At 42.6% G+C, this 25,058-nt stretch overlaps 1 protein-coding gene across 7 annotated transcripts in view; it reads right to left on the bottom strand.

Annotated features, from left to right (window-relative positions):
• The window catches only part of DNAH2 (dynein axonemal heavy chain 2), a 102,525-nt gene that overhangs the window by 66,696 nt on the left and 10,771 nt on the right, over nucleotides 1-25,058 (bottom strand). For all 7 annotated transcript variants that reach the window (XR_006739508.1, XM_045570133.1, XM_045570135.1 and 4 more), the window contains exons 5-17: nucleotides 19,321-19,549; nucleotides 18,407-18,517; nucleotides 18,001-18,239; nucleotides 14,291-14,482; nucleotides 13,429-13,586; nucleotides 12,874-12,961; nucleotides 12,306-12,511; nucleotides 11,728-11,857; nucleotides 11,276-11,458; nucleotides 10,253-10,467; nucleotides 2,002-2,148; nucleotides 657-813; nucleotides 172-411 (exon numbers count right to left, since the gene is read on the bottom strand). Coding sequence is in view for 6 of the 7 variants with exons in the window: in XM_045570133.1 (XP_045426089.1) it covers nucleotides 172-411; nucleotides 657-813; nucleotides 2,002-2,148; nucleotides 10,253-10,467; nucleotides 11,276-11,458; nucleotides 11,728-11,857; nucleotides 12,306-12,511; nucleotides 12,874-12,961; nucleotides 13,429-13,586; nucleotides 14,291-14,482; nucleotides 18,001-18,239; nucleotides 18,407-18,517; nucleotides 19,321-19,549 (2,295 nt within the window). In the remaining variant the exon portion in view is untranslated. The remainder of the gene's footprint in view (nucleotides 1-171; nucleotides 412-656; nucleotides 814-2,001; nucleotides 2,149-10,252; nucleotides 10,468-11,275; nucleotides 11,459-11,727; nucleotides 11,858-12,305; nucleotides 12,512-12,873; nucleotides 12,962-13,428; nucleotides 13,587-14,290; nucleotides 14,483-18,000; nucleotides 18,240-18,406; nucleotides 18,518-19,320; nucleotides 19,550-25,058) is intronic.

The following is a 25,058-nucleotide window of genomic DNA, read 5'->3' as shown; positions in this document are numbered from 1 at the left end:
AAGTGGTTTGAAGGACTGCAGGCTGGCTGCATGCAAGACAAGAGCAGGATGTTTGAGAAACACACGCTGGTAAAAAGAGGGAAATGTGGGAGGGATAGTAAGAGAATGGTCTGATGGGACTGGGGGACTGTGGTTTTTCTAATCACAAAGCCCTGGCCTCAGGATCCCTACCTCAGGGCCATCATTCTTGAAGATTTCATAGGAGTTGGTCAGGATGGTCACCACATCCTGGTGCAGGCTTATCAGTTTCTGCTGTACAGCTGCCCGATGCTCTCTTTGGTCCTCCTCAAACTCCAGGTCCCTGTACACACGCTTGCCAGTAATGCGTACCAACAGCATCTCTGACATTTCTTGGGCTCGCCAGCCAATGGTCAGAGTGGATGCCTTGAACTCATTCACGATCGTCTGCACCTGGAGCCAGACCCACCCGCAGGAGTTTCAGCTTGGGCAGAGACCCTCTGGACCTCATTCTACCTCCCACCTGTCCTCCAGCTGCAGTTGCTGACACAAAAAAAGTCCTTCCCCAAGCATACTTAATTTCTTTTACACTACTCCCAGGTCTCTTTACCACTACCCAAGACTCAGGTACTAATCACCCAAGTGCCAGCCTTTCCATCAGCCTGGCAGACCTTTAGGGTCTTATGGCCATGGCCCACCTTGCTGGCATGTATGCGGCACTCTGTGATGAAGAAGGCACTCTCCCCTTTCAAGGCCCAGTGCAGTTTCTTGAGTCCAGGGTGGATCTTCTTATCCAGGAATCGGATACGCTCTTTGAATAGGGCCTGCTCATCTGGGGACAGCATGGCAATAATCCTGTGTATAAGACAGGACTGGTAGCTGGTGGGGAAAAGCTCTGAAGATCCCTCTTCCACACCAGGAAACTTGGTAGTGAAATCTGAAAGTTTCTAGACCACTACTAGTCTAGATTCTAGACTAGTGCTTTCCATAAAAACGTTTTGGGATGATGGAAATATTCTACAATTTGTGCTGTCCAATATGGTAGCCACTAGTCCCATGTAGCTATGGAGCATTTGAAATGTAGCCTATATCAATGAATAACTGAATTTTTTATTTTAATTAATTGGAAATAGCCACATGCAGCTAGAAGCTACCACATTGGACACTATTCAAACAAGACTATACCCCCTTGGACTTCAACCAGGCTGAGAAAGTTATCTACTCCAGCCTGAATATTTGTGTCTCTTCCAAAAAATTCGTATGTTGAATCCTCACTTCCAAGGTGATGGTATTAGGAGGTGGGGCCTTTGGAAGCTGATTAGGTCATGAGGGTGGAGTCCTCATGAATGAGATTAGTGGCCTGATAAAAAGAGGCCTGAGAAAGCTCCCTTGTCTCCTTCCACCATATGAGGACACAGTGAGAAGATGGCCATTTATGAACCAGGAAATGGGCCCTCCTCACCAGACACTGAATCTGCCAGCACCTTGTTCTTGGACTTCCAGATCTGTGAGAGATCGGTGAGGGCCCAGAACTGTGAGAAATAAATTTCTGTTGTTTATAAGCTACCTAGTCTATGGTATTTTGTTATAGCAACCCAAACACACTAAGACAGTACCTAACCCAGAGCAGGAGCTCACTCCAGAGATGAATACCAAGGGAATTCAGAGACTGAGTGGTGGGAGGGAGGGTAGTGGGCCACATGGCCTTGGTTCACTGAACCTGATGTTGTTCTGTGCCCAGAATCCTAATACCACCCAGTTCCATTCCTAGAGAAGTGATCCAGACCTACAATATATATGACCAGTGCCCTATGGGGTTGGAGGGGACCTGCTAGCTTTTGCTCTCTACCTTACAGCTGGAAGACCAAGGACAAGAATAATTACAGAGCCATAAGAGAGAGTATGGGAGGCCATTTTTTTGAGATGGACAAAATGAAAAGAACAAAAACTGTAGGAAACAGACAACATCATGGGACAGATAAGACAAAGAGGAAAAATAGAACAGCACCCAGAAGGGCTGCAGTGGGGCCTGGAGCCCTCTACCTATTGTAGTCCCGAGCAACGAGCAGCAGGTTCTCACGAAGAATGCGCAGGTCCTCGGCTCGTTCAGCCACGTTCACCACGTAGTGGGGAGTCTCAAATAGCAGCCGCTCCCAGTAGTCAATCTCCACAAAGAGAATCAGAAGGGACCTTTGAGGGAAAGAAAAGCAGAGCAGTCAGGGGACCACTGCAGGGACGCAAGGCCGGGAAGCATGAAGAAATTTAGAGACAAGAGTAGACCTTCCAGGTAAAGAAAGCCAACAGTACACAGTTACTTTTGTTCCCTCCCCAGGCCATTAAGACAGCGGTAAAGGGGTTTTCTGTGTGTTTAAGGCAGAATCTCACAAGCATGAGGAAACAACAACAGAAAATTTGGGGAAATTGAAAAGCAGATGGAGAAGAAACAGAACAGGGATCCTAAGCAGAGTGCGGACAGCTGGGAAGCCACTCAGTGTGCACTGTAGGCTCCCTAAAGGCCCAGGCGCTGGTGGCTACAGGTACCTCTGGAAGGGAGGGGCAGGCATGGAAAGTTTGAGAAGCAGCTCTGCCCTACTCTGCATGGTTAAGTGCCCTTCCCTCACCCCAGCAAAACACTGAAGACTTATTGTCTGGAGAAGGCAGTACAGAGACAGAGGGTCTTTGGACTGGGGACTCCAGGCCCAGTTGAACAAAAGAATATGTACTGAGAGTGGGGGCATTAAGTGACCACATAAGTACTGTTAATGCCCCCAGCCTTCTCTCCCACCCCGAAACCCACATTCTAGCAGCAGGACCTATACCTCCCAGGATGAAATTTGAAAGATTCTTTTCTGTGGCTTCTGAGCAGCCTAAGGAGAAAAGTCCTAAGGATCATGACCTCAGACAGATGTCCCTCAGAAACAGCCCGCCCAGACAAAGTTCACAGGTTCAAAGTTCACAAGCCCCACCTACCCGCTCACCAGAACTGCCATCAGCTTTCCAGTTCCCTTCCTTAAATACGGACAGACACCAAGGACCGCAACACGTTGGTCTCTACCTTTCCAGGCACGAAAGGTGGAAGCCAAAACAAATAAACAGAAAAGGCAACCAGAAGGCAACAAGAGAACTGCTCATCCCAGAGAAGGGGATGAGTTCTCATCACCCTCACTAAGGATGCTCCCAGGCCTTATGCTCCTTGATCTGTAGGTTTCCACATCGTGGAGTACTACTCCCCACTTTCTTCAAACACACTCTTTTCCCCTGGCTTCTGGACCACGATTCTCCTCTTCTCTGCTCCTCCCTTCAATAGCAGTATCCTTCTCTCTCCCTTGGAAATACCGTCCAGACAGGTGCTGGGGACACAGCAAAGCATCTGCTTCCTCTGCAGCTCCCTTAAATGGGGCTCCTCCAGGTTCTTCACATCCAGTACATTCTCCCTGGCTGATCCCGTCCACTCCTGTGGCTTCAGCTGCCTTCTGCAAGCTGATGACTCCAAGATCTATATGGCTGACACTCTATGTCCTACTGTCTACTGGATACCTCGCCCCTGCTTGCCCTGCAGGCACCTCACACTCAATGTGTCCAGAAACAAACACATCATCTCCTCTGCAAACCTGGAGCTCTTGTCTCAGGGAAGAGAACCATCCCACTGCCTACACCAGAACCACATGTCCTCCCTTAGCTTCACTTTCCAACAGCCAACCAACTGCCAAGTCCTCCTGTTTGTATATGCTAAAGCAAAGTTCAGAAATTTAGACACCTCCAAGGCAAGTGTAGCTCAAATGAGAGGATAAATGGCAACTGACACTTGGCCTAAAGTTGAGCTAGAGTGCATACTCCCTCTGAAAGAGCCAGGCTCCAGGCTCCAGGCAACTGTTGACATATGGGAATGCTGGCCCAGTGTGGCTACATTTTCTAATTTTTCAAGAGAGGCCAGAAAGTGGACCTTTATATAAAATCTCCCGAATTTTAACCATTAACAAATTCAACTGAAAAATAATTGTTGGGGGACAGCTTTTGGATGGCTGGCAATGTTCTATCCTTGACTTGGGTGGTAATTGCAAGGGTGTTAGATTTTATAACTATTTGTTAAACTGAACATACAAGTTTTAAGTATGTTTCTGTGTATATGATATGTTTCATAATAAAAATGTTTTTGAAAGGAAAAAACTATTTTAAACAATAAGATATTTGTAAGAGTGGCTGGGTACAAAACTAACTTACAAAAACCAAAGCTTTCTAATATAAAAACTGTAACCAGTTAGACATTATCATGGAGGAAAAGAGACAATGATAATTAAAATAACAAAAATTAAATATCAAAAATTAACCATAAATAAATAAATACATATATGGAAAAATGACTTACAGACAAAAGGCAGGACTTAAATAAATTAAAAGGAAAAAAACACTATTCTATAGGGAGAAAGACACAAAATCATAAAGATATTCATTCTTCTGAAGTCAACCTATAAATTTAATCCAATCTGTGTTCCTATAAAAATAGGAATGGGACTATTTCTGGAACCAAACTAATTGATTCTAAAATTCTTATGGGAAATAAATATTAAAAATAGCCAGGAAACTCTGAAAAAAGAATAGTAATGAGGACAATAATTAAAACAGTTTGGTTCCTGCACAAGAGTAGACAGAGATACCAGAATAGTGAGTCCCAAAATAGACACAAATATACTTGGGAATTTTTTAGTATGAAGATAGCAGTTCAATAAATGAAATTGGGTCAACTAGCTCTAGCCATCTGGGGAAAAACAACAAAATACAAAACTCAAGTTGAATCTGCACCTCTCTCCCTATACCAACATAAATTTCAAATGGATCAAAGATCTAAATATAAGGAATAAAACAATGAAATACCAGAAGAAAATATGGAATATTTTTAAAAATAAAAAAATTAGAATAAAAAACTTGATTTTTTAAGTCTGTGAGTTTTTTTTAAATAAAATTGTACTTTTTAATCACAAAGGATAAAAGTTTCCACAACCTGAAGACATACTCAAGAAATTTTGCATTCTGAAGCCTGCTGAAATGTTACTTGGAAAGAATATTGAGGAGAGAATCCCAGAATTTTTTTTTCGTCTGTTCTACAGGCAAGCACTGAATTCACAATACAGGAGATAATATCACGTTTTAAATGTTGCAAAGGATTATATTTTCACCGTCTTAATTGGAGAAGAATCTTCCAATGAATGAAATCATTTTCAAGTGCTTACTTATTTATAATACATGCTTTAAGAGATTATGGAACAAGAAATGCTGTTTTTTCAAACCTTGATGATCTTCACTAAAGTATGGTGTTGTTTTTTGTTTTTCCCAAAACTGACAAAATTTCTTCAAGTCGAGTAAGCCTCTCACAAATACAAATGAGCAATGAGTCACCAGGCACATAAGGAAAGCTTCCAAAGTAAAAGAGAGAGGCCAAAGCCAAAATCACTAGATTTACTAAAACTCAACCTACAATTCCAAACCCAGTCAAGTGTCCAGCAAGTAGAGAATAGAGAACAGCTTTTGCCAATCATACAAGAACTCAAAAACTTGACTGAGAAGCTACTAAAGACACACTCCAGCAAAACAAAGGCATAAACCAAGAAAGACAAAGACAGAGGAAACAGGAAACCAAACAAGAAAAGGGGCTCAGAGAAGTTCCAGGATGACCCTTTTGTAACAGGCCTTGAAAACCAACCACCTGGACCAAAGCAGGAGGACAGGTGACAGATCTAAAAAAAATATAAGACAAGTAACATACCTGACAGGTCAGAGCATGAGGAAAAACACTGTTCAAAGGGGTTTCATTAGTCGGTTTGGAAGAATGAATGATAGTGAACAGTGTGCTCACAAAAATTGTGAAGTAATTGTTAATTCCACAAAGAGCAGAACATCATACAAGCAAAGAAAGAGCTATAGCAACATAAAATTACTTAACTCGGCAGTAAACCATACTAACCAAATCATAATAAGATGAACACTGAATATCGATTTAACCAAACATTATATTATAGCTACATGGGAAGGAGGGGGGTGTGAATATACGTGGAGACATTTCTAGTAGCATAAACATATTCGCATATGTTCTTCAGACTGGATGCCTTGAATTTGTCTGTGTTCGTAAACATCAGGGCAAGCCCACTTGGGCACGTGCAATGGCCAACATTGCACCAGAATGTTTCTTCCTTTTCTCATCTTGGCAAGATTTTTGAAATAACTTTAAGGCAAATTATCAAATTTTAATTTGTTGGTCAAAACAGGATGAATTTGGAAAATACCTTCCTGATGTTGAGCTGAAAATCCTATGAGGAACATTTTTCATAAAAATGTTTAGTCTTTAACAGAAAAGTTTGCCAATAAATTTCCAGAATGTATATCATTTATTTTAAAAAAATCCATTTGGGGAATTATTTTTGTAAAATATTTGATAATTTATCCCCAAACAGCAGTAGAGGTAGGGAAAGGGGCAGCTGAGTTCAGTGCTGAGCCCAGGATGGACTGACCCAGTGCAGAAAGCACTCACTATCTGACCAGAGGAAAAAGAGGAGAGGACAGCCCTAGGGACAAAAACTGAACAGACAACAATGTCCCCTCTCCTGCTCAGTGGAGATTTCACTCTGCTCTACGCAGAGTGATAACACAGCTCTTCAGCCAGGCCACAGATGACATCTGGAATACGTTTGTGTTAAGTGCAATCTGCAAAGCTGGTCAGGCCATAAAACAGAGTAAAAGCCAATTTGGGCTTCAGAGTTCAAATATTTAGGATATAAAGCGGGATAACAAAACCCCACATGGGATAAAATAAGTGCTATTAAGGACTGGAAGCCTCCAAGACTGAGAGAGAGTCAGCTAATTCTGAGGACCATCAGGACATTTGGAAAGTATGCTTGTTTTAAATCTTAACCAGACCTTGTACACAAAGAGTAAACCCAGTAAAGTTATCTGCACCTCCTCGGAGCGTTAGTATTATAAGTTTTGGAAGCTGAAACTCTTGGATTTCTTCACTGGTTTGATGATCCCAGACTTTTCAAAACCCTTTACTATGATCATGTTCTTCCCCATCCGTTATTTACTGGATTGAGGCAGTTTTATCTCAAAACCACAAAAATGTAAAGTATCTTATATCTTTCTAGAAAACAATTGTCAAAGGACAGGAACAGGTACCTCTTCTATCTGGAAGAAGTATCTAGCCATTATTTGGGTTTCAGATAAACCCAGGCCGTAAATTCTTGGCTCATAGTTGCCTTGTTAAGCTCGACTATAAAGATTATGCAAAAGGGATTCCAGACAAGAGATGCCTGGGGCAGACAGAGAAGCTGTCTCCTACTTTTATCCTACTAGATGGACACACTGTGCTTAAACTTCAGGTAAACATACCACTGTAGGGGGAAGGGAACAAGGTGTAGGAAGCCTAGTTGAAATCCTCCAGGGCATATTTAGAAACCTTATAGAAATTGTACAAAAACTTATAAGTCTATCAATAGTGGACTAGTTGATTAAATTACAGCACAGCTATAGCATGAAATCCTCTAAGCCATGAAAAGGAATTAAGTAGTTCTACACTACAGAAAGAAAAATCTGCCATACATATTGACCTTTAAAAAAAGCAAGTTGCAAAAATATGTTCATAATGTGATCCTATTATATGTGTGCAGTGTATATTTTTGATTACATGGTAATCATGGTTACCTCTAGGGACTGGAGCTGGGTGGTAGATTTTTACTTTTTCCTTTACATACTGCTTCATCCATTTTTTTTAACAGTGTGCATATCTACCTTTGTAATTTAAAAATACCCAGTACAGATTAAAAAGATTAAAAGGAAACAACCAGATGAAATAGGGGGAAAAAACAGTGATTAAAAAATAAGCCAAATCAGGCCGGGGGCAGTGGCTCACACCTGTAATCCCAGCACTCTGGGAGGCTAAGGCTGGAGGACTGCTTGAGCTCAGGAGTTTGAGACCAGCCTGAGCAAGAGTGAGACCTCTGTCTCTACTAAAAAATAGAAAAAAATATCCAGCCATCATGATGCGCACCTGTAGTCCCAGCTACTCGGGAGACTGAGGCAGGAGGATCTCTTGCACCCAGGAGTTTGAGGTTGCTGTGAGCTAGGCTGATGCCATGGCACTCTAGCCCTGGCAACAGAGTGGAAAAAAAAAAAATATATATATATATATATATATCCCCAATCATTAAATGTGATTATCTTTGGGAGAATTTTTTTCTTCATTCTACTTTTCTGCATTTTGAAAATTTTCTAAAATGATCAATAATTAATTTTATAATGGAAAAATTAAATATTAAAATTAAAAATTAAATTTTGAAAACACTTTGAATATACAAAACAATATGTATAGTATGCTACTGTTTATGTAAAAAAGGATACTTGTGTACACACATATGCTTATCTCTGGAAGCTTACACAAGAATCTGGAACACTGGCACTTTCTTCAGAGGGAGACTGGGTCAGTGGGGAAAGCAGTGGAGGGAGACTTTTCATTCTCTACCTCTGTCTGACTTTTGGACTTTATACCATATGCACATATGAGTCCTTCTTGAAAATTAAAACTTATGCCACTCTGCTATTTATTTTGAAAATACTGCATTCATCAAGTTGTATCGGGCAACTTTTTTGAAGGGGAAATAATTCTTATCGATGGTTTATTCTTTGCAAAGACCTTTATGCATGTCATCTCGCCCGGTGACAACCTCAGAAAAGGGTTTTTTTAAATAGATAAGGAAATTCAGTCTCAGAGAAATTCAGTGGCTTGCGTGAGGTCATGTGGCAAAATAGATCTGCTCCAGGGTTCAGACCCCAGACTGTCAGGCATTGAAGTTCATGCTTTGTCCACTCCCCGAGCTGACCCCCGGGGAAGTAGCCACCAACAAGTGCTTACGTACGGCATTTCCTCACCTCTTGTCTCAACTTTTGTTTTCTCTCATATTTGGAATGTAAATATTGATCATTAGTGTTAAATGAAATTGTTATTTGAATACAATCCCTTGTTTCGTGGAAAAAGAACAATTGGTGGACTGAGTATGCTCATATTCATATTATTCCAAAGGTGTCCAAGTGGCTCCCCAGATACAGTGCCTTTAGGGGTACCCAGCTCAATGGGACAATGTGTCTTACAGGTTCAACTCCATTATGTATTTGAAAATGTCATCACTATGAGTTACTCTGGCCTAGCTTCTAACTCTTCAGAATCTTACCGTTGATTTGTGAGGCCATTTTTACATGGTCATGCTTGCTCATAGCTCACAAAACCAGGAAACTCACAAAGGCAGTCTCCAGCACCCCTCACTGGCCAAAGCCTTATTACCTCAAAGCTCTCAGCCTCCTCACCCACACCTCTGCCTCACCCCTCTCACCCGACATCAGCACTGCTTCTCCATCTTGGTTCTTCCACTTCCTTTCTCAACCGTAATGGGTCACCTCTCCCTGGTTAGGCCACCTTCAGCCACCCAGGACAGACACATGCGGTCTCATCTGTCCCAGACTCCATCTCCACACAGGCCTTCTCTGGCAAAGCCCCTTCCACATTTGTCCCAACAAAAACGGACATTTTATGAGGGAAAGCCAAGGCTCGTGGCAATAGCCGAGCAGCACAGGAAACAACTCTCCCCACAGGGCACAGCTGATGCCAGGCGGGGGCCAACACCGATCAAGTGGAAAGTTACTGCCTTCTGATTAGAAAAAACCTGTCACGTCACCAGAAGCTTTGTCATCTCTACAGACCGGTGCCTTACATAGCTCCTTCTTTATTTTCCTCTTCTGCATCTTACATGGACAGGAAGCCCCGCGCCAGGACTAGAACTGTCGAGTTCCAGAGTAACAGCCTGACTTCCCTAGGGCAGGGACTTTGCCATTTTATACATTCCCTGGGCCTATCTCAGTTCCTAACACATGGCAGCCTCTCACTATATATTTTTGAATAAATTAATTAATGGGTTAATTCCATTTTAAATCATTATGGTATAAGAATGTCCTAATTATAAAGCTGTAGGAGAGGCATGAGCTGACACCCGCATCCATTCTCAGGAAAGCCCAGACCGCAGCTGGGGATTTGGATGCTTTAGCTGAGCCGTCACGGCCATCTAGTGGCAGAACAGCCACATCACCGGTTTAGTAGGTTAGGGGGTTTGTTTTTTAATCAGCTTTTTTAAAAGATCAATTGTACAGTTAAAATTAAGTGATCGCAGGCATACTACAGTATAAGAGAGGGAGACAAAGGAAAGAGCCAAAAGGTGGGGAACTTGGGGGAGTTGGAGAGGGAGTCAGGTGGGGCCTGTACTTGTCAAAGTTGATGTCCAGCATGCCCGCCTTCTCCTGGCTGATTCGCAACAGTGGGATATCCAGCCGCCGGATGCAGTCCTTGTCCAGCGTTGATGTCCACTCTTGGAAGGTTTTTCGAACCAGTTCGTCAATGGCCTGAACCATCTGCTGATAGGTATGGACGCTCTCCTCCCCGGTCCCAATATGGGGCAGGAAATGAGCTCCAGAAAGGCACTGAGGGGGAGAACAACAGGTGGGTGGAGCCACCATGCTCCTTGACACCTCCCACATGCTCACCTGCACACACGTGGGCACACACACGTGCACACATGCACACACACCCCCAACAATATGTATAAGGCTTGCTATGGCGATTGATTGACTTTGACAATGTAGAGAGAAAGCAGAGCCAAGAAGAAAGTGAGAGGAAGAGACCAAGGCACGATGAGAAAGTGAGTCAAATGAGGAAAGAGAAGCACAGAAAATCAGCTCAAGAGAAAAGTTGGGAGAAAAAGGTAACTCACAGAAGATGGCGGCTTTAAGAGGTGTAAGGTATCAGCCCTTGCTAGCCCCAGTCCCAGCCCACCAGTTCTAAAGGAGCCTCCAGGTGTCCATAGGCTGCCTTATTCGCTCCCAGAACCAGTCACATGACAGCAGGTCAGTACCTCAATAGCTTTCCACCTATATTCCCAAAAAGTTAAAAAATTTTTTTGTTTCTTCATCAAGGTTCTTCCAGAGAGACCAGGCCCTACAAGGACCTCGCCTGTCAAGGTCTCTGGACCCTGACTTTGTATTACTCTTCTGCTGGCACCATTCCTTCTCTGCACCTTGATATGAATTCCTAAAATGACCCAGGTTCTGCCAGCCACGCCGGACACCTCTACAAATCCAAACCCACGCCCACCTCACTGAACTGAATCTGCCACTCTCCTCCTCCCATTTAGTTGCTGGCCGCGAAAACTCCCTAGGGAACCTCTCTGGACCCGTCCCCCATCGCTCCCAGCTCACGGAGGACAGGTCTGGGGAAAGGTCGGGCGCTCACACTCATGACCCGGTCGATGCGCCGCCGGAGGATCCGCACACAGTGCGCCTGCCCCGAGTAGTGGGCCATGTACGGCTCCAGGTACGGCCGTTTCTTGTTCAGTTCGCGGTTCACGAGGGCCAGTTCGCTATTGAACAGCATATAGAGATCCACCGCCTTCTTGTCATACGTGCGCTTGATAGCCTAAGGAAGGAGAGGGAGAGGATGACCACAGGCCCCGGGAGGCGGTTCCCCCTTATCACTCATCCCAGAGGAAAGCTCCACCCCTGCTGCGGGTCGCACTCCTCAGGGACGCAGGGACCTGGGAACCAGAGGATGGAAAGAGGCGCCAGCACTTCCGGAAACTGGAAAGGGCACAGGTGTGGGGGTAGGATGCGTCTGGAAGGCTCGGGAGGAGCTCATGGAAAGCACGAGAGACCCTGGAATAGGAGGGAGCGGGCGGAGCGGCTCACCTCGCGGGTCGCAAGCCTGTGGAAGGTGTCCAGCAGGAGCACTCCATGCTCCACGTCACGAACTAACTCGAAGGCCGAGGTAATCAAGTTCTGGGTCATCACCTCCAGGTCCTTGACTGCAGCACGGAATCTGCACGGTTAGAGAGGCACATGGAAGTGTGGGTGCCCTGGCCCGCCCCCTAAGTGCACCCCCAGAGTCAGAATCCCGTGTGCTGCGGGGTACAGGGGGCTTCCTGTGAGCCAGACACTTAACTAAGTGCTTTACATCCATGAATCCATTTAATCCTCAAAATGAAGATTAAATAGGTTCTGTCACTTTGTTTTGTAGATGAGGAAGTAGAGGCACCGGCTGGTGGAGTAGTTTGCCCAACGTTACATATGTATATGTGTCAGAACTAGGATTCAAGTGTAGCTCTGGAACTTTAACCCGAGCAGCCACCTCTCTCCCCTGCACTCCGGCCTGCCCTCCCCGTCCGTCCGATCTGTCCTTGCTTTCACCATTCCTTCCTACACTCTCACCCCTCCTCCCGTGCTGGTCTCCCCATCTCCCTTCCCTGCCCGGCCCTGGAGTCACTCACTTATTGTAGTCTTCGTGCCAGGTGGTGTTCTTGACATCCAAGATACCACCGCGAACAGCTCGCAGCATGTGCAGATGTTTATAAAAGATGTCCTCAATTTCCAGCAAGTTCCGTGTTATCTGTGGCCCCTGAGCCCCAAAGAAGCAAGGAAGGGGACCCTGCTTGCCATCTTCCCAGCGGGCAAAGTGATACTGACAGTCGCATACCTAAAAAGAAGCCAGTGTGAGGGTTCCTGCTTTCCTTTCTGAACTTGTAAGTCCTGAGTTCTTTGGTTTAGCTTCAAATGTCTAAAAACTAGGAAGAACCAACCAGACGCAGGTGGCTGCTGGGATGAATTTTGGCTGCAGAATGAAATGTGAGGCTAGGGCAGTGATAACAGAAACCAAAAAGAGTGAGGTGGTGGTAGGACATACAATTAATTGTGCAGGAAGTGATTAGTTCTATGCTTAGCCTCTTAATAAGAGCCTCCACCCCATCTCCCATGGCTCCTGGGCCCGGGTGGTGTGGGGGGTGGATTCAGAGGGTCTGCTACTGGCTTTGGATTCTCCTTCCCCAGCAATCACCCCACCTCAATGAGATCCTTGCAGCGTTGCACAAATGCATCAACCTGAGCAAATATGCTGGTCTGGTCTAGGACCCAGCCCTGACCGGAGAACCTGTGTTAGGAGAAAGATTGAATCAGAAAGCAGGAACATTAAGGATCAATCTGGCTATCCAAAGCTAGACTGTGAGCCCTACGTTCAGGGAGAGCCCTAGAAAACCAGATCCCAAGAAGCACTTTTCCTGAATCCTGAGGGAAAAGACTCAAGGTGAGAAGAACTGGAGAGGAGACATAGCATCTAAGTTCTAGGAGAAAGTTCACACATAATGAAATTTTAAACTGTGGAGTCAAGATAGGGTTTCTGGGATCAGAGAAGAGAAATTATTAGAGTGAGGAGAACCCAGGGCTAGGAGCTGGAGTATCTGTATCCAGAGAGGAAACTTGGCCAGATGTAGAAACTCCTAGGTCTAGGACAATATAACCCAAAGGCTAAAAACGTGCACACGAAAGGAGTCAGAATCTACCCTCTACAGTAATGACAAGGGGGGTAATATAATGGGACATTAGGGAGATAGACTGTACTGGGTATGCATCTGCACAGCCCTCAGGTAGTGATCTTTCCAAGCGTGACAACAGGAAATGCAGCCTTGTAGGTCCTCCTTGCTGGAGATGACATATCCCTCAAAGATCCTGTCCAGGGAGATGGCCTGGCAGCATAAGCGGATGATCTCATTGCTCATCTGTGGAAGAGGTCCCAGTAGCCTCAGTACCCAGCCTTATTTACACCCAGCCCCTTCTCTGCATCCCCCTGACTGAGCCTCAGGTCTCAGCCTCCTACTCCTTAATTTGACTCCAGAGACCCATCTTACCCCTGGTCCTCCACTGCTGGCTGGGCCAGCACCTCTGGGCTCCTCATCCACTCCTTGTCCTAGGTGGCCCCCTACTCTGCAGCAGCCCAGCTCTTCAGCTGCCCTGCCCAGCAAGCTCTCAGCTCAGCATCCCTTCCCCTACTCTTTGGCTCTGTCACCCTAGTGAAATGCACAGGGCCCTGATCCTCAAGAGCTGACATTCCTTCCTAAACCGACTTCACCCCCACTGCAATCTACTCCTGGGAAATGAGGAAAAGATCTCCCTCTTCTGCACAATCCAGCCTGGAAATCTGTCCTTCCTGCCTCCCTCCCCTTGCTCCATCAACTCCACCTCTGAAGCCCCTCTTCCTGCCTAGGTTACTTTCATCTGGAAACAAAAAGTCCCGGCCAGGCCCCAACGCTGAGCATCACTAAAACTGATGGTGCAGGTAGAAGCCTTTAGCCTCTGTCTCAGCTGAAGGGCAATCCTTGCTACCTTTCCACCCATAGATCTTCTGCCAAGTGAATTCCACCCTCTTCAGAAAATCTGGGTACCCTCCTAAAAACCCTCCATCCCACCCTCGGCATACACACACCTTTCGGAAGAGGGAGGTCAGTCTCTCCCGAGTGTTGTAGTGGGGAGAGTTGACCCAGATGATGCGGATGAGACTGATCAACTTAGGGAGCTTATTAGAGATGTCCTTAGGCCGCGTGAAAGCCAATTCCTGGTAAGGCTCCTTCAGGATTGACAAAAATGTCAGGTTTGACTGTGCTTGACCAGAGCCATCCTGGCAGTAAAGAGAAACCAGGAGTAGATTTATCCACTGGAAAGCACTGATTCAAAGCAAGCACTTTTCACCCACCTTGCACCCTGTGCTGACTTTCCTCTACTAGGAAGCGCTACCATCAACCCTGCCCAGTAGTAATCATTTCACATCTCTGCTGCCCCTTGGATAGACTTTGCACATATCAACTTTTATTGATTTACTACTTTCTATACAAGCGTTTTTACATCTTTTCTCATGTGTGCATACAATCTCTCCCCACCACACTGGGAATTCCCCAATTCCAGATTTTGTGTCTATTCCTCTATTTTCTCCAGTTGATTTCAGAGCTCTGTACAAAGTGGGTACTCCCTAGCTGTGAATCAACTGGCTGGACATCACTCCCATTTGTCCCCATGGTTGTCACTCAGTCCCCTTCACTGCCCTGCTCTCAACCAGAGCTTTACACTTCTCCAGCTAGTTAAGGCTCAATTCCCCTAACCCAGCTGAAAATTTCAGCTAGGAAGACAGGTCTTTTATCTGTATTATACGGGTCACTCTTACCTCCTGTGTGACCCAGCACAAACATAATCAGCTTGTCACATCATAGCAAAGTGTTTATCCTAGCCAGAGCAATTAGGCAAGAGAAAGAAATAAAGGGCATCCAAATTGGAAAAGGGGAAGTCAAATTGTCCTTGTTTGCTGACAACATGATCTTATATATAGAAAAACCTGAAGACTCTACCAAAAAACTCTTAGAACTGATAAATGATTTCAGCAAAGTGGCAGGATACAAAATTAATACACAAATGTCAGTAGCATTTCTATACATGAACAATGAACTAGCTGAAAAAGAAATCAAGAAGGCAATTCCATTTATAATAGCTACAAAAAAATAAATTAAATACCTAGAAATAAATTCAACCAAAGAGGTGAAACAAGGAAAACTACAAGACACTACTGAAAGAAATGGAAGAGGATACAAACAAATGGAGAGATATCCCATGCTCATGGATCAGAAGAATTAATGTTGTTAAAATGACAATAACTACCCAAATCAATCTATAGATTCAATGCAATCCCTATCAAAATATCAGTGACATTCTTCACAGAAATAGAAAAAAATCCTAAAGTTTGTATGGAACCACAAAAGACCTCAAATAGCTAAAGCAATCCTGAGAAAACAAAAACAAAAACAAAAACAAAAAAACTAGAGGTATCACACTACCATGCCTTAAAATATACTATAAAGCTGTAGTAACCAAAAGCATGGTACTGGCATAAAAATAGACACATAGGCCAATGGAACAGAATAGAGAACCCAGATATAAATCCATACATTGGCTGGACGAGGTGGCTCATGCCTGTTATTTTAGCACTTTGGGAGGCTGAGCCAGAAGGATTGCGTGGAGTCAGGAGTTCAAGACCAACCTGAGCAAAAGCGAGACCCCTATTTCTACCAAAAAAAAATACAAAAATTAACCAGGTGTGGTGGCAAGTGCCTTATTCCCAGCTAGTCAGGAAGCTGAGGCAGGAGGATCACTTGAGCCCAGAAGTTTGAGACTGTGGTGAACTATGATGATACCACTGCACTCTAGCCTGCGTGGCAAAGCAAGACTCTATCTCAAAATAAATAAATAAATAAATAAACCCACACATTTACAGCCAACTCACTTTTTTTTTACAAAGTCACCAAGAACACACAATGGAAAAAGGACAATCTCTTCAACAAATGGTGCTGGGGAAACTGGACATCCACATGTAGAATAAAACTAGACTCCCCCCCCCACCTCTAACCCTATAAAAAATCAACTCAAAATGGATCAAAGAGTTAAATGTAAGACTTGAAACAATAAAGCTACTAGAAGAAAATATAGGGGAAATGCTTCAGGACATTGGTCTGGGAAAAGACTTTATGAATAAGCTCTCAAAAGTACGGGTAACCAAAGCAAAAACAAACAAATGGGATAATATCAAATAAGAATCTCCTGCACAGCAAAGGAAACAATACAATAGACAGAGTAAAAAGATAACCTACAGATTGGGAAAAAATATTTGCAAACTACTCATTCGACTGGGGATTAATATAAGAATACACAAGGAACACAAATATCTCAACAGCAAAAAAAAAAAAAAAAAACCCTGATTTTAAAATGGGTAAATTATCTGAACAGACATTTCTCAAAAAAAAAAAAAAGACATACTAATGGCCGACAAATATATGAAAAAATTCTCAATGTTACTAATCATCAGGGAAATACAAATCAAAACCACAATGAGGTATCATCTCACCCCAGTTAGGATGGCTATTATCAAAAAGACAAAAAATAACAGATGCCAGTGGAGAAAGGGGAACTCTTATGCACTATTGGTGGGAATGTAAACCAGTACAGCCACTATGGAAAACAGAATGGAGGTTCCTCAAAAAACTACAAATAGAACTACCATATGATCTAGCAATCCCACTAATGGGCATTTATCCAAATGAAAGGAAATTATTATATCAAAGAGATATCTGCACCCCCATGTTTATTGCAACAGCCAAGATATGGAATCAACCTAGGTGTCCAACAACGGATGAATGCAAAGCAAATGTGGTATATTATACACAGTGAAATACTATTCAGCCATAAAAAGAACGAAATCCTGTCATTCATGGCAACATGGATGGAACTGGCGGGCATTACTTTAAGTGAAATAAGCCAGGAACAGAAAGTTAAACATGGCATGTTCTCATTCATATATGGAAGCTAAAAAATGTTGATCTCTTCATATCTCAGCAAGGATGTAAAAAAAAAATGTTTATCTCATAGAAGTAAAAAGTAGAACAGAGGATACTAGAGGCTGGGAAGGGTTGGGAGAAGGGTGGGATAGGGAGATTTGTCATAGGACACAAAATTACAGGTAGATAGGAGGACCAAGTTCCAGTCTTCCATACCACTGTAGGATGACTATAGTTAATAATATATTATATAGTTTCAAATATCTAGAAGGAGGATATTGAACATTCCCAACACAAAGAAATAATATTTAATATGATAGATATGCTAATTACCTTGATCTGATCACTATACATTATGTATCGAAATGCCATCTTCCCCATAAATATGTACAATTATTATTTGTGAACTAAAAAAATAAAACTAAAAATGTTTTAAACCATTAAAAATGTTTAATTTTAAAAATTTAAAATAAAAAGTGTTTCTCTTATAACTCTCTAGACTGAACCTCGTGGGCTTGTCTTTGATTCTCATGCCATCTGGTAATCCTATTTTGTGAAAATCTTATTTTCTCAGCTGGAGTATAAGAGTTGGGCTCACCGAGGGCACTCGACATATATTTGTTGATTAACTAGATGTCTCCCTACTTACATGATTAACTCCTTTAGAGACCCTGTATTATTCGACTTTTACACTCTCCACGAGTACCAGGGTGGATCCATCTGTCAGTGATTACCTTAGCTCCCCCTTCTCGGCCCCTGGTATCATCCCAGTCATTGCCCACTTTTTACTGAGCCTCCGTCCTTTGACCCACTCACAAACCTGGATCTGCTGGGCCAGTTTCATAAAGGGTGCCAAGTAGGATGACTTGGCAAGGCGCAGGATGGACTCAATGTGTTTCACTCCCTGCTTCACCAGCTGTTTACTGATGCCAGACAGGTCCGTGCATCGGTTGCGCCAGAACTCAATCTCCTCCAAAGGACCTGAATTTTCTCCTATCTCCACAGTCTCCTGGGCACTGAGCACCTCCTTTATCTGCCGGGTCCAGTGGATCATGGAGGCTGCAGGGGAGAGTACAAAACCCTTTGCCTTTCTTCACGCTGCTCCCCAATGATGTCTCCTGCCCCCACATAGCCCTCCTAACCCAATTCCTTTGTCAACATCTGGGCTGCCCCTTTCCTCTCCCCTGCAATCCCCAGCAGATGCTGGCGATGCGACCCACACTCACTCTCTAGCCGCTGCACCAGCTCTTTGTCCTTCACCACCACCTCGGGCTTCATGTTCATGGCCTCTGCAGGTATGTAGAGGACTGTGTGCCCCTCCAGTTTGTATCGAGTGTCTAAGCAAAAGAAAGGCCCATGGCAGCTTTCAGAGGGGAGGAGTTCTTGCTGCCCCCATAGCAGTCATGGCTGATGATTGGTGGGGGGCCCAGGAAGTATATGCATTTCAGGAGAGCAGTCAGGAGAAACTGACCTGTGCTTTTTTGATCTCAAAAGGAGAAATGACAGAAGGCAAGAGGGAAACTTCATGGAGGTATAACAAGAAATTGCCAAAAAATAAAGTCAAAGGTCTTTACCATATGCTCAATACTCTCTACCATGAGACATGCAGGTCCCCCCACCACCCTGCACCACCTACATTTCATCTTACCCCACATGCACTCTTAAAAACTTCCAATTCTGGCCAGGCGTGTGGTGGCTCACACCTGTAATCCTAGCATTCTGGGAGGCCGAGGTGGGAGGATCCCCTAAGCTCAAGAGTTCCAGACCAACCTGAGCAAAAGTGAGACCCCGTCTCTACTCAAACTAGAAAAATTAGCCAGAAGTCGTGGCATGTGCCTGTAGTCCCAGCTACTTAGGAGGCTGAGGCAGGAGGATCGCTTGACCCCAGGAATCTGAGGTTGCTGTGAGCTCGCTAGGCTGATGATGCCATGGGCACTCTAGCCTGGGCAACAAAGCAAGACTGTCTCAAAAAAAAAAAAGTCCAATTCGAAGCTTGAGCAGGTCTAGCCAACCAGTTCTACAGCAGAAAAGTGTATCTGAATTAGAAGGTAGATCCTGTGCCCTACTCCACACATTCGACAAACCAGTAGGGTTGGGAGTGCACTAAAGAGAAACCAGCTACTGCAGCCTTCCTGCTCACCTGTCAGGCAGGCCAAGAACCTGTGCAAATGAGAAGCAAAGTGATTTCGAATGCTCTCCGGCCAGGTTTTGTTTGTAAAGATCTGAGGGGCAAAGACGCCACCGAGCAGACGAAGCAGGGCTGGGATGTAGGAACCCCGCACCGTCCCATACTGCACAGTTGCCTCGAAGTTCTCTGGAGTGACGGGGACCGGTGCTTGGCGAATGAAGTAGACAATCTGATTCTGGGTCTGCATGAAACACAGTAGATCAGTGTTCAGTCTCCAGTCCCAGCCATGATATCCAAAGGAACCTGGGGCTCCAGTCATGAAAACCTGGCTGAGTCCTTTGTCACAGCCCCTTAGTGTGCACCCTGGCCCTTCTCTAAAAGTCAGTGCCATGAGGTGCTTCCTGTTCTTTCCAGGGACGTAATAGATTCCATACCCAGAGAGATGTAGAGAGGAAGTGCAAAGAGTATGCCTTGAGGGTAGGGCTGTGTATTTTGTCCAACTTGGCTCCAGAACCAAGTCCAACGCCTGACACATAGTAGTGCTCAATAAATGTTTCTTGGATGGATGAATGGATGAATGGTAGAAAAGGAAAGAATGAATGAAGCACTTCAGCCACTGGAAAAGCAGAAAGGACTGGAAGTAAGAGACGGTTGTGTAGAGTTCCATATCCTTTTTCCCCAGTTTTTCATTTATCTTTTGATTTTGCTTATAGTGAGTTTTTGTTGTTGCTCCCATTCAGAAATGTGTAACTTTTTATGTAGCTAAATCTGATACTTTTGGCTGGGCACAGTGGCTGACGCCTGTAATCCTAGCACTTCGGGGAGCTGATGCAGGAGGATCACTTGAGGTCAGGAGTTCGAGACCAGCCTGAGCAAGAGCGAGACCCCGATCTCTACAAAAAATAGAAAAATCAGCTGGACGTGGTGGTGCACACCTATAGTCCCAGCTACTCCCAAGGCTGAGGCAGGAGGATCACTTGAGCCCAGGAGCTTGAGGTTGCTGTGAGCTATGACGACACCACTGTACTTTACCCAGGCGACAGAGTGAGACATTGTCTCAAAAAAAAAAAAAAAAGATTCTAAAATTCTTTAAAGTCCTTTCTACCACATGCTTACATGGGCCATTCCCACCCTAAGATCAGATTCACCTGGTTTTTTTTTTCCCCCTCCTTTAGTGCTTTTGTGACTATTCTTCACAATTTAATTTTAAAAACTAAAAATAAAGCATAAAGAAGAAATTAACAGTCATCCATCTTGCCACTACCCAGAAATAAATCTTGGCATCTTGTGTCCATTTTTTAAAAAGCTTATTAATAATTTTTGTTAAGATGATATATTTTCATTACAAAGAATTGAAACAATGCAAAAAATACAAAGATAACAGTAAAAATGTCATCTAAAATTCCACCACCCAGAAATTAATAGTTAACATTAGAAAAAAATATTATTCCAGACATTTTTGTATAGATATATACATATATAAAATTAATTAAATGAGTTTTTTAAAATAGGATCATGCTGTTTTAATTAAAAGTATTAAATTTAATTTTACTTGAATTTAAGAGAATAAAAAGAAATAGAAGTCGATATAAAGGAATCGTTGAGCCTCAAATAAATGTTTCTTCACCCAGAAGAGAGATTTCCTCCCAAAAGACCCCTTTCTATGGTTGTAAGACAGAAAGATTATGAAAAATATTAAGAGTTTTCTCACTATCTTTCAATTTTAAGTTCTATTGACTCACTGCTTTTTCTTCCCCCTTGGTACTCACTGGTTGTCGTATAGACTCTGCTTTGAAAGGCATTAACATCTTCATTCTCCCTCCACATCCCAATTTTTGTTATGGTATTATTTTTACATTGTTAAAGTTTATAACATTCGCATTCTATAAATAACTATAATTCCTATGGTTATTTAATATCAGTTCTTTGTTTAAATGAACTGAATGTTCATTGATCTTTATTTGGTTCATTTCTTGATTGACTGCATTGCAATTGATGTTTCTATTTTTTTTTAATAGGGTTCTTTCAAAATTGAAAATGACAGCCTATTTTTTGCCTTTATACTTGAACATTTTGACTGGGAATAGTACCCTTGGATCACACTGTTTTTCCTGCAGAAAGTATTCAAAGAGGTCGGAGACTAACCTGACGTGTCTAGTAGATAATTTAGTTTTTTGACTAGGAGCCTAAACTAATTTTTTCCCAAACTTACTTTGAAAAAATTCCTATGCATAAAAAAGTTACAAGAAGGCCAGGTGTGGTGGCTTATACCTGTAATCCTAGCACTCTGGGAGGCCAAGACAGGAGGATCACTTGAGGTTGAGTTCAAGAGCAAGAGCAGCCTGAGCAAGAGCAAGATCCCCATTACTAAAAATAGAAAAAAATAGCTGAGTGTGGTGGCACACACCTGTAGTCCCAGCTACTAGGGAGGCTGAGGCAGGAGGATCACTTGAGCCCAGGAGTTTGAGGTTCCTGTGAGCTAGGCTGACACTATGGCACTCTAGCCTGGGCAACAGAGAGAGACTCTGTCGAAAAAAAAGAAAGAAAAGAAAGAAAGGAAAGAAAGAAAGAAAAGAAAGAAAGAAAGAAAGAAAGAAAGAAAGAAAGAAAGAAAGAAAGAAAGAAAGAAAGAAAGAAAGAAAGAAAGAAAGAAAGAAAGAAAGAAAGAAAGAAAGAGAAAGAAGAAGAAAGAAAGAAAGAAAGAAAGAAAGAAAGAAAGAAAGAAAGAAAGAAAGAAAGAAAGAAAGAAAGAAAGAGAAAGAAAGAAAGAAAGAAAAAGAAAGAAAGAAAGAGAAAGAAAGAAAGAAAGAAAGAAAGAAAGAAAGAAAGAAAGAAAGAAAGAAAATTACAAGCAAAGTACAATGAACATACCTTTCATCTAGATTCACTAATTGTTAATATTTTGCCATATTTGTGCTCTCTCTCTCTGCTGAGTCATTTGAGTTAGAGGCAGAAAACATGACACTATACCTTTAAATACTTCAGCATTACTCTCTCCTAAAAGTGAGGATACTCCCCAACATACCCAACATTGTAATTATTACACTCTGAAAATTTAATTTCATACAGTACTTTAAATAATATACAGATTATGTTGAATTCCAGGAGCCAGTCCAGGATAGTGTATATGCTCATGTCTCCTTAATCTCTTTTAATTTCAAACAGTTCTCCAGCTTTTTTCTTTCTTTCTAGTCCAGACCAGTTTTTTCTGAAATGTCTCTTAATTGGAATTTATCTGATTGTCTCCTCATTATGAGATTCAAGCTAAATATTTTTGGCAGAACTACCACATAGGAGACGTTCCTAAGAAATAATTTCCTCGAATTTTAGTCGCTTAACAAAGACACATATATTAACATTAAATCTTATGTAACAAACTGTGTGGAATATATAATAGCATGTCCTTCCGATTCCCAGATTCAGCTCCTTCTGCATTTCAGGGAAATTCTTTGTAATTTTTGCTCTAAATTTATATTCTGTTTCATTTGCTGGCTCTCTGCACTAGATCATCTGTGTCTGTCTTTCATATCTATTAGTTTCTCTCTAATTGCATTAATGTCTTTGGCTTTTTCTTCCGCATACATTTTGATGACCTCAAGCCTCTCTGTTGATGACAGGATTTTCTGTCATAGCTATTCAGTTCCTTGCTGTTTCCAATCTACCAGTTTTGTAACATGCTGCTTTATTCATTTCCTAAAATCTGCAATCTCCCTTTTATCTCATTCTCACATTTTATTTCATGTTGGCTTTTTTAAAAATTGAATGCCTGTTCTTATTAAGTTATAGTATAACGTGATGCTGTTGTGAGGAATCTCTTTGTGTTCATTCAGTTATGTTTTCCTCTTTTGCATGCTTTGTTCCTTTTTTTCCCCTTGGTGCTTGCAGTTGCCATGTAATTTCTTTTCATTTTGCTCATGTTTAGGCAGCAAGCACGTGAATTCATTCGTTTTGCTCTAACGTACTGTGGGTGACTTGACCTCCCACTGTGAGAGACCAGTCTATTTTGTCCCTGAAAGTTAAAGTGAAAGGGTTGAGTATTTTATGTGTTATTCACTTTTCTCGAGCCTAAGAGAATTGCTTCAGGAGACAGGCAGGTGGTTAAGGCTAATTTAAGGCAGTGGAAAATCTTTGTTAAAACATCTAAGCTCACACTCTCTCTCCTCCCTCTCTCTCTCCCTTTCTCTCTCTTTAAGAAACAGGGTCTCACTATGTTGCCCATGCTGGATTCGAACTCCTGGGCTCCAGCAATCCTCCAGCCTCCCGAGTAGCTGGGCACATCATCTTTCTCTCTTTTGAGATTTTGTCAAATGCTCTCAGGTTCACTCCACATAGCTGTGGACGCACAATGCCTGTAGGGAGGATGGTTCTTTGACTCTGTGCACATGCTTTCATTGGTCACCAATTTTTAAAGCTTATCAGATTCGATTATGCTTCTTTCTGTGTTAGTTTACTCTTGGGGGGTTTTGTGTGATTTTTGTTGGTTGGTTTGGGTTTGTGTTTTTTGGTTTTTGGGGGTTTTTTTGCTGGTTTTACTTTTTGTTTGTTTTATCAGGTATTCAGGGTAATAATTTTTTAAGGAAGTTTCAATCGGCCAGCTTAACTCAAGAGAATACAGTTAAGTCTATTCAGAATGTATTTCAGCACGCTGACTAGATTTTTTTTTTTTTTTTTTTGAGACAGAGTCTCGTTGTGTTGCCTGGGCTAGAGTGAGTGCTGTGGCGTCAGCCTAGCTCACAGCAACCTCAAACTCCTGGGCTCAAGCCATCCTCCTGCCTCAGCCTCCCAAGTAGCTGGGACTACAGGCATGCACCACCATGCCCGGCTAATTTTTTCTATATATATATTTTAGTTGGCCAGATAATTTCTTTCTATTTTTAGTAGAGATGGGGTCTTGCTCTTGCTGGGGCTGGTCTCGAACTCCTGACCTCGAGCAATCCACCCGCCTCGGCCTCCCAGAGTGCTAGGATTACAGGCGTGAGCCATCGCGCCCGGCCCTGACTAGATTTTTTAATTGAAAAACTTTGTGTTCCCTATGTTTCCCAATTCTATTCATTGAATAATCCATCCTTGCCCACAGATTTTAAAATGCCATTTTTAATAGAAAATGCTTCCATATCTGTTTCTGTAGTTTCTATTTTCTGTATTTCCTACGTTTCTGTACTGTTGCTTATAATATATATTCCTGTCCTAGTACAACTCTGTTTCAATGACTATAGTTTAATAAGAGAGTTTCATATTCACAAGTTTCCTCATTACTTTCGTTCATCATCTTTGCTATTTTCATGTCTTTTTCTGGAGATATTTTTAAATCTTTTATACAAGAGATCTAGAGACTGTGGCATTTGGGCACTAGGACTGGAGTTGCATTAAAATGACACATTTTTTAGATGAAGTGATCTTTATAATATTAAGACTCCCACTCAGAAACAGGCTCACCATTTATTTAAATCTTCTGTCATGGACTGCAACAAAGCTGTTTTCTTTAATATAAATCCTACTTTTATATTAAATATTTGTATCCACCTGTAAATGTATTCCAAACACTGTGAAATCAAGAAAATATATATATACATATATAGATGTATTTTGCAGATTTTTGTTCCTTTTGTGAATTAAATCTTTTTTTCATTACGTTTTATGGCTGATTATTGCCAATACACAGGAAAAAGCCATAGCCTGTTTTGCCTGTGTTTAATATAGAATGCTTTGCAAATTGTGTCATTGTTGCACAGGGCCATGCTAATCATCAT

Source organism: Lemur catta, chromosome 15, assembly GCF_020740605.2.
Source record: "Lemur catta isolate mLemCat1 chromosome 15, mLemCat1.pri, whole genome shotgun sequence".
Classification (NCBI taxonomy): domain Eukaryota; kingdom Metazoa; phylum Chordata; class Mammalia; order Primates; family Lemuridae; genus Lemur; species Lemur catta.
Note: the sequence above shows the minus strand (reverse complement) of the source record. Positions and strands in the feature narration are given on the sequence as shown.